Source organism: Bubalus kerabau, chromosome 7 (genome assembly GCF_029407905.1).
Source record: "Bubalus kerabau isolate K-KA32 ecotype Philippines breed swamp buffalo chromosome 7, PCC_UOA_SB_1v2, whole genome shotgun sequence".
Taxonomy (NCBI): Eukaryota; Metazoa; Chordata; class Mammalia; order Artiodactyla; family Bovidae; genus Bubalus; species Bubalus kerabau.
In genome coordinates, this window is record NC_073630.1 from 40,733,808 (window position 1) to 40,746,862 (window position 13,055).

A 13,055-nucleotide genomic window follows, 5' to 3' on the forward strand; every position below is an offset into this window, starting at 1 on the left:
GGGGAGAATATATATGAAAACCTTAGCACATATGAAGGAAGACACACTACAAACTCAATAATAAAAATTACTGTACAGGAACATTCATAGATCAGTTTAAAGGATTAAAAGATAGACACATGTATATTAACATGACCTGAAATATATCAGTGATGCCATGAAATAATGAGGAAAAGGACTTATTTAATAGCGTGTTGACAAACTGGCTCAATTATATGGTAAAAAATTCCTATGGACCTTATGCAAAGGTACTCTTTAAGATTTATTAAATGTGAAAATAAAACTATAAATATAATAAGTTTGTGACCTTACAAAGGTCTCTTTAAAATCCCCAAACACAATAAAGCAAAAAAAATTTTTTTTAATGGATATCACTACATGTAGTGATTAGTAACTTCCCTGGTGGCTTAGATGGTAAAGAATCTGCCTGAGTGCGGGAGACCTGGGTTTGATCCCTGGGTCGGGAAGATCTCTTGAAGAAGGGAATGACAACCCACTCCAGTATTCTTGCCTGGAGAATTCCATGGACATAGGAGCCTGGTGGGCTAGTCTATGGGATTACAAAGAGTTGGACATGACTGAGCAACTAACAAATAAGTAACAAGTATCACTACATGAAAACTAAGGAAACCTTGAAACAATTATTAGTCAGATGAGAGATATTGAGTCCAAAACCAATAAAGGATTAATAATTAAGCCACATTGAGGAACTTATGCTAACCAACAAAAAGGATCATGACTCAATGGAAAAATAGGTACTGAACAAAAACACACCTGTTTCCTGTTAGATCAAAGTCTACTATTTTAAAGATGTGAACAGGCAATTTACAAAAAGGGAAATCCAAATGTTGAACAACTATATAAGGCAGTGTTCAGTCTTACTAAGAATCAGAGAAATGCCAAATAGAATAAGACCTTATTTCAAAACCATTCCATTACAAAGATTTTGGAAAGCTGGACGGTATCAATGCTGGTAAGGGTGTGGGTAGAACTGGTACTTTGATGCATGTAGTGAAATTGTATGGAGAAGGAAATGGCAACCCACTCCAGTGTTCTTGCCTGGAGAATCCCAGGGACAGAGGAGCCTGTTGGGTGCCATCTATGGGGTCGCACAGAGTCAGACACGACTGACGCGACTTAGCAGCAGCAGCAGCAGCAGTGAAATTGTAGACTGCTGCATTTATTCTGGAGAGCGACCTGACAGTCCTGGGTAAAATTAAACATGTGCCAGGGACTCAACAGTCCAACTCTTTTCATGTACCCACTGAGGAAAGAATGAAAAGTCAGCAAGGGAATTATGAACGAAGATTTTGAAACAGCAGAAATATTGGAGCCAATCAGAATGGTTAAGTACAATGTGGTGGCTGTAGACTAGGAAATACTATGTAGTCATTAGAATAATTTACTAGAGGTACATCCTACAGAAAAAGTAATGCGTCCATTGTTGTTTTTGAACATAAAAAGATACCTTTTTCAAGGTTTGAGCTTTTACTGTTAGTCTCATGACAGAAAACAAATCACCCAACTGCTTCTACTTAAGAAACAGACCAACTCTTACATCTGCTATTATATCAAGTCTTTATTAAGAAGTAAAGTGCTCAGTATTACACATTAATGAAATTCCCAATTATTGAGACTTACATATGTAACAGTTTCTTAATGGTACCAATATAAAGAGGAAGATGATACGGGAGGGATGAGGTGGGAATTCTTCATGACTAAAGAAGAAAAAAATGTAACATATGGGTAAAAAGAAAGAACTCTGCAAATTTTTACAGGTGAAATGAAAACACATAATAATAATAAGTATCATAAAAAGACTTTCTAGTGACCATAATTGGTATATGGCACATGGTCAATACACATGGATACCACATAATAGCTGCACTTCAAACTGAAGCTTGTTTACATGTAACAACATGGTACACAAACATAAATATGTACACTCAATATCCCTGGAATGCAAATTTTAGTACCTAATAATAAAGAACTTTATTCAAAAAAAATATTCAAAAGAAAGCAAAGATGGAGACGAGTGATAAGAAACAACTGTTAAAGAAATGCAATCTGTATCGCTTCTGTAGAAGACAGCTTAAAAAGGTTTTTTTGCTCATGTTTTCTTTGAAAATTTGACTGACAAAGTCTACCAGTTAAATAAGCAACTATGTGAATTTAAGCTATAGTATGAGAAACAGGTCTCTCTGCTATTCTCCAAGTGAGAATTATTCACCAGTGCATTCTCTCTTGCTTGTCTCATTAGCTCTCAAAAGGTCAGCATACGTAACAGTTTTGAAAAATAAGATTTTTAATTTTTGTTAAGAAATAGATTTCTTCCCCATAAATTTGGTGAGCCCCTCTCCTAATGAAAAAAAGAGGCGATAAAAACCCCTGCAAACTCAAACTTTGGCTGATACCTTCTGATGATGGTTGAACTTTCAATAACCAAAACTCTTTTTCATTAAAATGAATCCCACTTAGGTTATAAATTCTAATTTTGAAATGCAGGATCAAGAGTATTTGAGTTCTGTATTCTTAAAACAGTCTAAAACTCAAGTCTTAGTTTTATAATATTTTATACGAATTTCCAAATTTCTTAATATTTCGTTTAAAATGAACATATTTGCTGAATCAAAACTTTTGATACATCCTAAAAATTTTAGTAAGTTTATCTTCCTAGATTAGTTGCAAATAAGTTCAGCCACATGAGCAAAAGACTATACAGATAAATCTTTATAATGAACTAATTTTAAGGAAAACATCAAATTTAGTGATTTGGCTCTTTCCAATTCTCCTATGTTATTGTGAGAAATTTCATTTAACTCACAATTGATCTTTGATGGTTTCATGCAGCTCACTTCAAATGAGAGTGAAAATAGTGTAAAAAGTAAGTGAAATGGTTAGTCCCACAGGCATTAGATATAAAATAACAAAAAAACATAGTGTTCAACATTTATCATAACCATTCATACAAATTCTAGCATAATGACTACATACCCATTCTATGGTTTGGGATTCTTTTCCAATTCATCTTTTAGAAAAGTGTACCCCAGGAAGGTAGTTAAAATAGAAGCCTCCTTTCTTAAAAGAAAGCTATGCATTAAGCCTATGAGCTAAGCCTGAGTGGAAAGGAATGCCCCTATTTTCCTTCACACACTTAGCAAAAATGACAATACTGATTTTCGTGATTGGAAATAAAACTCAGAAGCCTTTTGACAGTTCTAGCTTTAAAAGGCTACTTCATTGTCAACTGAGGAGACTCAGTCATGGTAACAAGTGGGCACACCACTCAATATACTTTACAAAGAATTTTTTTCTGTACTCAATATTTACATCTGAATTTCTTATATGAGAAAAAGAAACATCTTCTTTGATCATGGGCAAAGTTTATCTAAAATAAATTAAAGTGCAGAAGAATTAATGATTGGTCACAAAGACCAGCATCATATGGTGGTCAGGGCACATAAATAGTGTACTTGTTATGGCAACTCAGAACAGGCACCTTCTCACCTATTAAGAACACATGTCCTACACATGAATATTGGCACTCCCGTTTCCACCTCCACCTTCCATTCCTTCTGTAGACTGGGAGGAAGAAGGGCGAGAGCTCCTGGGGCGTGGCTGACCATTTAGTCCTAAGGGTGTGCCTAAACCATGACTTATTTGGGAAGCTGCATCATCAGACTCCCAGCGTTCCAACTCTTCTCGCACAAGCCGTTCCATCTGTTCCGTGTGGATTTCATTGTCACGACCCAGCCTTTCATCCTAATGAAGGAAAAAGAAAACAAGGTGTTGAGGTGGATTGATGTATATTCGTGAATTTAGGAATTGCCTTCGGAAATCTGGGGATCCAATAATCCCACTTAGGTAAGGCTAGAACAATACCAGTCTTAACAACAATTCTCAGAATCACTGGAGCAATTTTTTTTTTTTTAGGGGAGGTTCCAGTGAAGGCAGTATCATCAGTGTGAAGAGTATTAAGAAAGCAACAGCTCTGGATTACCATTTTATCTGCACTGATTTGCACGTATGGAGAAAAACATCCTCTTAGATTAAGGGTTCCTTAAACTATGACCTTGATATTTTATAAAATCAGGGTGTTTCTGTTTCAGATGACCACTAACCTCAGCCACTCCATCCAGCAGCCTTCCCAGCACCTCCCTTCTCTTCAGTTTGGCCCGCTCCATGATCTCAAGCTTCACTATCACAGCATCAATCTTGGACACAATGCTGCCGATGGAGTGCTCCATTCGGTCCACTCGTCTCACTAGGCTGTAGGAAACCACAGTTGAGAGGGACAAAAACATCTTGTGTTGTTGACTTTTCAGCCCAGTTGTCTTATCAAATGGAAATGTTAAGATTTTTTCCTTAAACAATATTATAATCTAAAACACTTTCTAAATAGTCTAGAACTTTACAGATTTTTCATACATTGCTGGTAGGAATGCCAATTAGCACAGTTCTTTTGCGAGTCAAGATTTTATCAGAAGTATGTCTACCATAAAAGGTATGCCTATCTATCTTTCAGACATTCCATTTTTTTTTTAACTTTTTATTTTATATTGGGGGAACTGCCAATGTTGGAGAAAAGGGTTTGATCCCTGGGTCTGGAAGATCCCCTAGAGAAGGAAATGGCAACCCACTTCAGTATTCTTGCCTGGGAAATCCCATGGACGGAGGAGCCTGGTGGGTTATAGTCCATGGGATCACAAAAAAAGTCCAATACGACTTAGTGACTAAACAACAATAGGCAGTTAACAATGTTGTGATAGTTTCAGGTGAACAGCAAAGGGATTCAGCCATACATATACATGTATCTATTCTCCCTGAAACTCACTTCCCATCCAGGCTGTCCTTTGAGAAGTTTTAAAGGAAATAAGTATATGTGTAATTTTTGACTACAAGGATATTCTCTGGGGTTCTGCTTAGTAATAGTAGGTCATTAAAATTGTTAAAAATTAATAGAAGATTGCTTAAATATGTTATTGTTTCTTTACACAATAAAATTTGAAGCCACCAGAAATTATACTGTGACAGAATGTTTCATGCAATAGAATGATGTTTACATTCTAATCATGAAATAGAATGACATTATTTATAATGTAAATAAAGCAGTTAGAAAACAGTATGCTCACTTATGATCCCATTTTTTTGAATAAACACAATGTTATATAAATACTTTTAAAAAAGGAGACAAAACTTTTGGAATGGTAGCATGAGGGCCCTGGAGGACCTCTCCCCATTGAAACAACCCTAACTGTTGAAAATTATTAATTTTTTAAAAATTTCTGGAAATTTTCTTAAGGGCATACAATAAGAAGCTTTTTTTTTTTTTTTTTTTAGTAATATCTGAACTACAATCTGCTCTCTCTCTCCTGCTCCCTAGCTCTGTGTGACAGAGATCTTCTAGGGGCATATGCGTGCTCACTCAGTCGTGTTGAACTCTTTATGACCCCATGGACTGTAATCCACCAAGCTCCTCTGTCCATGGAATTTTCCAGGCAAGAATACTGGAGTGGGTTGCCATGCTTTCCTCCAGGGGATTTTCCTGACTCAGGGATTGAACTTGTGTCTTCTGCATCTCCTGAATCAGCAAGGGGATTCTTTACCACCTCCAGGGGTGGGTCAGCAAAGAACACTCAGCCCTCTCCTGTCAGCGCCTACTGGAGGGCTATACTTATTTCCCAGAAAGGGTCAGGCTGTCAGTATTTCTCACCCTTGTACCTCCACCTCCAAATCTACACTGCAGAGACTCTAATTCAGACAAGAATGGCTGAAGAGATGGGATTCTTTTCTTCTACTCAACTTCCAGCTGGAGGGTAGATTTTTCCATGCCCGGAAAGGCAAGCTGAGAACACCAAAGGCTCATGCCTTATTCATGAAACAGGGGTGTCACTGTGAGAGAAATGGCCCACTAGCTCTGGAACAGTGACACCAAGGTTTTGCCTGGAAGGACAGTCAGGCCACAGAACAGAGCTCCAAAGCTTCCCTAAGTGAACTGGCTTTATTTGGAACAACTTTGCAGAAATTCAAGCCTAAGAGTGTTCTTGAAAACAGTGGAGATTGTGGTGATAAGCAGTTAAGAGGAGGCTGGTCACTTCATGAGATCATCAAGTTAAACCATTTACCAGCTAGTTTACCAGAGAGAACCAGGAGAGAGAAGTCAGCCAAAGACTGGCTTCAAAAACTCCCCCTGAGAAGGCACCTGAATTTCACTGGATCAGAGTGTGGAGCAATTTGTATCCCAAGGCACTGATGAAAATCACAGACCAATCAGCCAACAATTATGAGAACTGAAGAGGCAGATGCAGTATCAACAGAGGCAGAAGGCTTAACAGAGAGCCCAGGGGAAGACCTGCAAGTCCTGTCTCCCCAGGATAACTGTGTGCGTGGTCCGGGCTGTGACCTCTGAGAAGTGACACTGGAGGTTCACCATGTGGGGGAAACAAACGTCACTAAAAAACAAATACACAAATGACAACAAAAACAAGCTCTGAGGGGAAGGGGAATTTATAAGTATTTATAATATTATTTAACATCTCCGGTTTTCAAAAAAAAATTATGAGACACACAAAGAAACATGAAAATGTGACCCAAACACCGGGGGGGGGGGGGGGGGGGGGGGGAGCAGGCAACAGAAACTGCCTTTGAGAGGGCCCAGATAGACTCAGTAGACAAAGCAGTCCACATAGCTCTTATAAATATATCCAAAGAGCTAAACTAAGTCATGTAGAAAAATAAAAAATAAAGGGCAGTGTGATGACACCACCTCATCAAATAGAAAATATCAATCAAGGAAGAAGAGAAATTGTTAAAAGGAACTAAATAGAAAATTCTGGAGTTGAAAAGAATAAGAAATGAAATGAAAAATTCCTATAATAAATAAATTACTTTCATAAAGAAAAAAGAACACCAATAATATTTATTAAAAAGAACTGACAATTAGTTATGGAAAATCAGAGAGGGGGGAAAAGCTAGTTAGTGTCATTTTGACTCTTGTCAACTCAAGTGAATAAGTGAGTGAAAGTCGCTCAGTTGTGTCTGACTCTTTGTGACCCCACAGACTATACAGTCCATGGAATTCTCCAGGCCAGAATACTGGAGTGTGTAGCCATGCCCTCCTCCAGAGGATCTTCCTAACCCAGGGATCAAACCCAGGTATCCCACATTGCAGGTAGATTCTTTACCAGCTAAGCCACATGGGAAGCCCCTTGTCAACTCGAATTATCATTTCCTCAATACTTACACTTGAAACTCTTCATAAGAAACCCCACTGGAGATGCTGCCCCTCCTTCTGGAGCTATGCCCACTGTCGTCGTCATCCTCCTCCTCAGAGTCATCCAGGCTTCGAGGGAAACTTCGGCTGCTCATGGGTCGTGGTAAAGAGCTGTGATCCAAGTCCAGGTCCTCCTGAAGAACACGGGATCACTGAGTGACGGGCGGGAACCCTGGGGCCCCACAGAAGCTTCATGGAGGACCAGGACAAACGGGAAAGGGGTGTGTGCCATTAACCTAGGATTCCTGTGAGGTTAACACCAGACTGTGATCCTCACACTTTTCAGTTTCACGTATTGGCAAATGTTCAAAATAGATTTTAATGACCAGCAAGAAGTTGCTAACTCCTTGTTTGGACAAGAAAGAACAGTAAAAATACAGAAAAGCAGAGAAAAAAGTAAATGAAGAAATATGTTTTCACCTTTTCATAAAAGTGAACACATGTAATAGCTATGAAGTAAGGAAGGACACCATCTCAGAGTAAGAATTTTGACTAAATACAGCCATGTGAAAATATTATTCATTGTCTTCTTGCTCATACTTCACTATGACTGGTGAAGTTTTTCCACTTACGGGCATTGTCTTGTGGAGCAGCATTTCAAAACCACTGTTCTATATTGTCTCCTCATAGGAACTAACTTTTGTGTAACATTCATTTGCATTCTCTGTATTTCAATTAGCATGAATTTTCTGGGGTTTGTTTAACTATTTATTTTTAAAGTTAATGTTAAAACTTTAAATTATTTTTTCTGATTATAAAAGCTCATGTAAGCTTATTTTTTAACAGTTTCATAGTAAATATTCAAATGGAAGGCAGTGGTTAGTTTTATTTCATTATACATGATAATTTAAAGAACAACTAAATTTATCTCTTCTGAGAAATCTTTTTTCCCCATTCTCATGGACACTGTGAAGTATATAACTACTCAAAGTTTTCCTCAAATGGGTTACTAGAAAGCTTAGGGCTAAATCTGCTGCTCAATCTTATTAGGCATGACAGGGAGCTCAACCTGGTGCTCTGTGACAGCCTAGAGGGGTGGGATGTGGGTAGCAGGAGTGAGGTTCAGGAAGGAGAGGGTATATGCATGCTTATGGCTGATTCATGTTTCTGTACAGCAGAAACCAACATTATAAAGTAATTATCATCCAATTAAAAATAAATTAAAAAATAAAAATAAAAAAAGTATATTTTTTTGTGAAGTGCGTTTTTTAGTTTCATTCAGGTTTGCCTTTATATCTCAGTTTTGTTCTGCTTCACTCTATTTTTCTACATTTATGCAAACAATACATTTCAATATATTATGGTGTTATATATCCTTTTTGGAGTAGGCAGGGTACTACTACATCAATGGAAAGAGAGAGGGAAAGAGAGAGAGACACATATGCTCCCAATAACCCACTACTTAATAAGCTGTTTGAAATATTGCAGGTGTTGAACCAATCATGTTCTCCTAAACCAGACCGACCCTCTCTTTTTCCAAGTCGTCTCGCATCTGCTGGTGCTCATGTTCAGTCAGTTCCTGGTCTCCATCCTGGTCATATTTTGTGAATATTGCCTCAATCTCGGCATCAGTATGGCCTTTCCTGAAATTAGTGAGAGGTTACAGATGAACTCATCCATGCACACGATCCATCCCAAACACAGACACACTGACATGTGGGAGGAAAGGAGAAACTGCTGAGTCAGGGCTGTCCTCCTCTTAGAATACATTCCAGAAAGACACTTACCTCTGAAACAAACGTGTCTCTATGAGCACTCGAGCTAGAAGGAGACTTAGCACTAAGGGTTTATCTTTACATAAGGACTTTCCCAGCACTGGCAAATTGAGATTCTTACCCTTTGAGATCTTGCCGAAGTTCATCAAAGTTTAACTTGCCTCCCCCTTGCCGCAGACTCTCTGAAATGTCATCCACAGTATTTTTCTTCAGTTTTAGTTTGATCAAGGCTTTATGGTAACCCTGCCGGAAAGAAAGACTGTTTTAGTTTATCGTCCTTTTTCATTTGTTCTGCCTTTCAATCACAGTGGTAACTACTGTAAACTCAGTGACCAGAACAGTATCTGACATAAATGGACCACAAAACAGGTGTGGGTGGGATGAATGACAAACGCATCCTGAGTTTTCCATGACGCTCATGTGGGAGGAGTCAGGTCTTTCAGTAAATGAAGAACTAGGGATCTTTTGGTTTGTATTCAAGTTTAGTGTACAGGACGAAAGTCAGTACATTCCACAGCTGTCTGCCTCAGAGTATGTAGGAATGTGCAATATTTCTTAAGAAAACTAAGAAACCTAAGTCATAGATTAATTATTTTCTATATTATCTTACAGTTGATAATTTCCTTTCATGAGTGTAAAAACACTTCAATAACAAGGAGATGAGGATTTTTCACTATACACTGCAGTCCTTGCTATACAGGGCAGCGCGGGGCTGTACAAAAGACAGTACAACTGTGGGAAGCAATGTTAATTAATCAACGGGAAAAATTATGACTGTTCTGTGACCTTTGAAATTTTTGTTAAAACATTAAAAACTCCCTTGGTGTAGGCTACAAATCTATGAGGAAATTTAAAAAAGAGTAAAATGATTATTTTAGTACACTGACATTTTAAACAGTAGAAACACTGAAGTTTTATTTCTTCATAAAAAACTTATTCAGAGTACTCCAAATAATAATTGCCTTCTTGTTGTTACTGTATAACATACACTATTAAGTGAGCATCTTTTCTACGTCTTGATGAGTTATAACCCTTTCTTAACCTGGATCAGCTTCCAACATTTTATCCCTTGCACTTCCAAAGTCGTGAAATATCTCTGAGAGTCCCTTTAATGTGAAATTAGTTGCCAGCATCAAGACATCTTCATCCTATTTGTCACAATCTCTTTCTTCATTTATGTTGATAAACATGCCTTCACTAGTCCTTCTGGCTGCTCTCAAGCTCTTGAGAGGTAGCAATGTCAACACTCCCATGGCCAGCTACGTATTTCTTCTAAAAATCCAATGTTTTTAATTTCACTTCCAGTGTTATCATTCTTTGTTTCTTTGCTATACTTTCTTCTTTGCTGGCCTAGTCTCTCCTTTAATTATGCATATTTATAAAATGTCACATGGGTTTATCACTGGGAGATAAGGAGGCAATATGACTATAAACTTTGTGCATAAACTGAATAGCAGATGCTCAGGGACCAACCTTTGACTCTGAAAGAAGTGACATTATGAGTCACTGATGATGAGGCACATTTGTTATTTATGTAATGACTTACAGAGCTGGTAGTGAAGTTTGTCCTTCCTGCTATTATTCACAGTTAACATGCTATGATAACTGAAATATACTGTGATAACTGAAAGTGAAGTTTGTACTGTATGCGACTTCTCAGTCAGTATATTGCAATAACTGAAATTTGAACTGTGCTGAAAGGCTGGTGTTATTTAACTGAAATCACTGAAATTGTGCACATCATACCCAAAGAGCACAGTAAAGACTGCTTGTAATTACCCTGGGGATTTGCTGGAATATAATCAACTGTTATGTAAAATTCAGGATAACACAAATGTTAGGTCTTATCCAGGGGTCTTTGTTTTACAAAGCGGAAGTTCTCTGTTTCAACATGATTCACAGACAACATTGTCCTGTGGTTTGAACCAAACAGAAAAATATTATGGTCAAGGAACCACTGTATCCAGCAGGATGATGACTGGCAACAAGCTGTGCACTTCAGATGTAGTTATTTGTTGTTGCTGAAGTTTTATACTTCAAATGAAGTAAAGAAGTCACATGGAGAAGAACAAAGTCGCCCAGCTTTCCTGTCCTGCCCTTCCATTTAACAATTAAACACTTCCTGAGAAGGTGCGTAGGTGAAAGTTCTCAGGACATTAGGCTGTGGACTTGATCCAAGGACTTCTTCCTTTGACTATTTTAAAACTTCCCTGGAAGGTCAAGGGTAAAGTGTGAACAACAAAATATTTGCCTCTAAAACTTTTCTTTTTTAAAAAATCAAAATTAAGATAGAAGAAGGGGAAATGTCTTTATATAATCTTCTCTTCCCGTTTATTCTGAACTCTGGATCTAAAAGTGAGAGCTGACTAGAGAAGGTGTCAAAATAAATAAAGAGGATGAACCCAGCAGCTAAGCTCTTAAGAGGCAAGAGATTATTGAGAATTCAATTCTAGGGCATTAAAGGATTCCCAGAATTTAAATCCAAGATAGCAGTGTATCTATCCCTATCTCCAACGTAGAGAACATTTAACTTATTCCTGGAACATAGCAACCTACTCTTTATTTTAAATGGTGTCAGTGGATCATGTTGATCTGGCAATCTGGCTGAAACAACATTTATTTCATGTAGAAAATAAAATGATTCTGAGAATTAGGGCTTGTCATACCTTTCTGATAAGATCCGAGAGTTCCATCTCAGCTTTCTGCTGGGCCAAATCAGATTTAACTTCAGAGTAAGTATCATTGATGATGGCCAAAAACATATTCTGTTTGTAAATCAAAGAAATTTAGAGATTAAAGAAGAAACCTAAATATATTTTGTAAACATCAATCTAAAACTTGACACATTTGACCTTTTTTTTAAAACAATCTGTTTCAAGAAGTCATCAATTAATAGTTTTGCTACCAAATTCTTTGGGAAAATTAGTTTTTCCTTTGTTATGGCAAATAAAAATGCAATATATATTCTTACTTACAAATGCAATATTTTTCAAAAAGAGACAAGAATGAAATACAACAAAATATTAATGTATTTACCTAGGAATGGTGGGGGTATTTTATTACTTTTGCTTATCTATGTTCTGTACATTTTTCACTTGACGTAAATTATTAGAGGTGTAGAACTCTAAATAGGTTCTCAAATTTCAGTAGTCAAGCCAGACAAGTGGAGTCTATGCTTATTTCAAATACTGTTATAATAGTTGAGGTTTGCAGAACATATTTAAAGTAGTTAAAAAGATTTCCGCAAATAGAAAGATGGTAGGCCTAGCAGAAAAGATAGTCAAGAAAAGCTCAGTGGAAAAGACACAGACTTTGAAGGCAAGCAAACTTGGGTTTCTATCTTGGCACTGCCAAGACTATATTCATTCTTCCCTTCTTCATTCTAAAATTTATTTGTTTTTGCATTTATAAAATGGGAGAAATAGTAGCATCTCCACTACAGATCTGTGGTAAGGATTGATGAGTTCATCTATGTAAAGGACTTAGGACAGAATTAACAGATGGCAGGAGCTCCATTATTTACAGCTATTATTATCATTCAGTAGTGGTTAGTCCATTTTCCTGACTTTTCCCTCCCCCTCTATACTGACTTGCATTTCCAATCCTGTTTCCAGTGGATTTTCTCAAAGTATCACACCTAATTGACAAGGTCCTTCTTTAACATGTTCTTCCTTTGGTTTTCCTTTCTAGCATGTAACTATGGTTTGTGACTATACAGCTGTGTATTATGTCTGTTTTCCATACAAGTCCACAGAATCGTCGTAAGAGGAGGGTTGGTATCTATTTTCCTTACTACCTGCATCCCCAGTACCCAGTATATTGCCTGAAATGTGGTGGCTCCATAAATATTTATTGATGACTGATGAATAAACAAATCAGAGCTCCATTATTTTAATGAGCTACTAAATCTCTATGAATTAAGGAGGAATATCATTTAGGATTCTGAATCAGAAATGAGAACAGAATATAAAATACACAGAAGTTTGTGGCTTAATGCTCAATAATAAGGGCAGACAGCTGCAGTTGGTGGACTGTCACCCACCTTCGTTCTTCCCACACAGGCGTCT

The 13,055-nt window shown here is 37.4% G+C and overlaps 1 protein-coding gene across 2 annotated transcripts in view; it reads right to left on the reverse strand.

Annotated features, from left to right (window-relative positions):
- Positions 1 to 1,567: 1,567 nt before the first annotated feature.
- The window catches only part of PKD2 (polycystin 2, transient receptor potential cation channel), a 61,665-nt gene continuing 50,177 nt past the window's right edge, over positions 1,568 to 13,055 (reverse strand). For both annotated transcript variants that reach the window (XM_055588079.1, XM_055588078.1), the window contains 6 exons: positions 11,655 to 11,753; positions 9,110 to 9,231; positions 8,739 to 8,856; positions 7,244 to 7,407; positions 4,122 to 4,269; positions 1,568 to 3,762 (listed from right to left, as the gene is read on the reverse strand). In XM_055588079.1, coding sequence (XP_055444054.1) covers positions 3,526 to 3,762; positions 4,122 to 4,269; positions 7,244 to 7,407; positions 8,739 to 8,856; positions 9,110 to 9,231; positions 11,655 to 11,753 — 888 coding nt within the window. In that variant the 3' untranslated portion in view covers positions 1,568 to 3,525. The remainder of the gene's footprint in view (positions 3,763 to 4,121; positions 4,270 to 7,243; positions 7,408 to 8,738; positions 8,857 to 9,109; positions 9,232 to 11,654; positions 11,754 to 13,055) is intronic.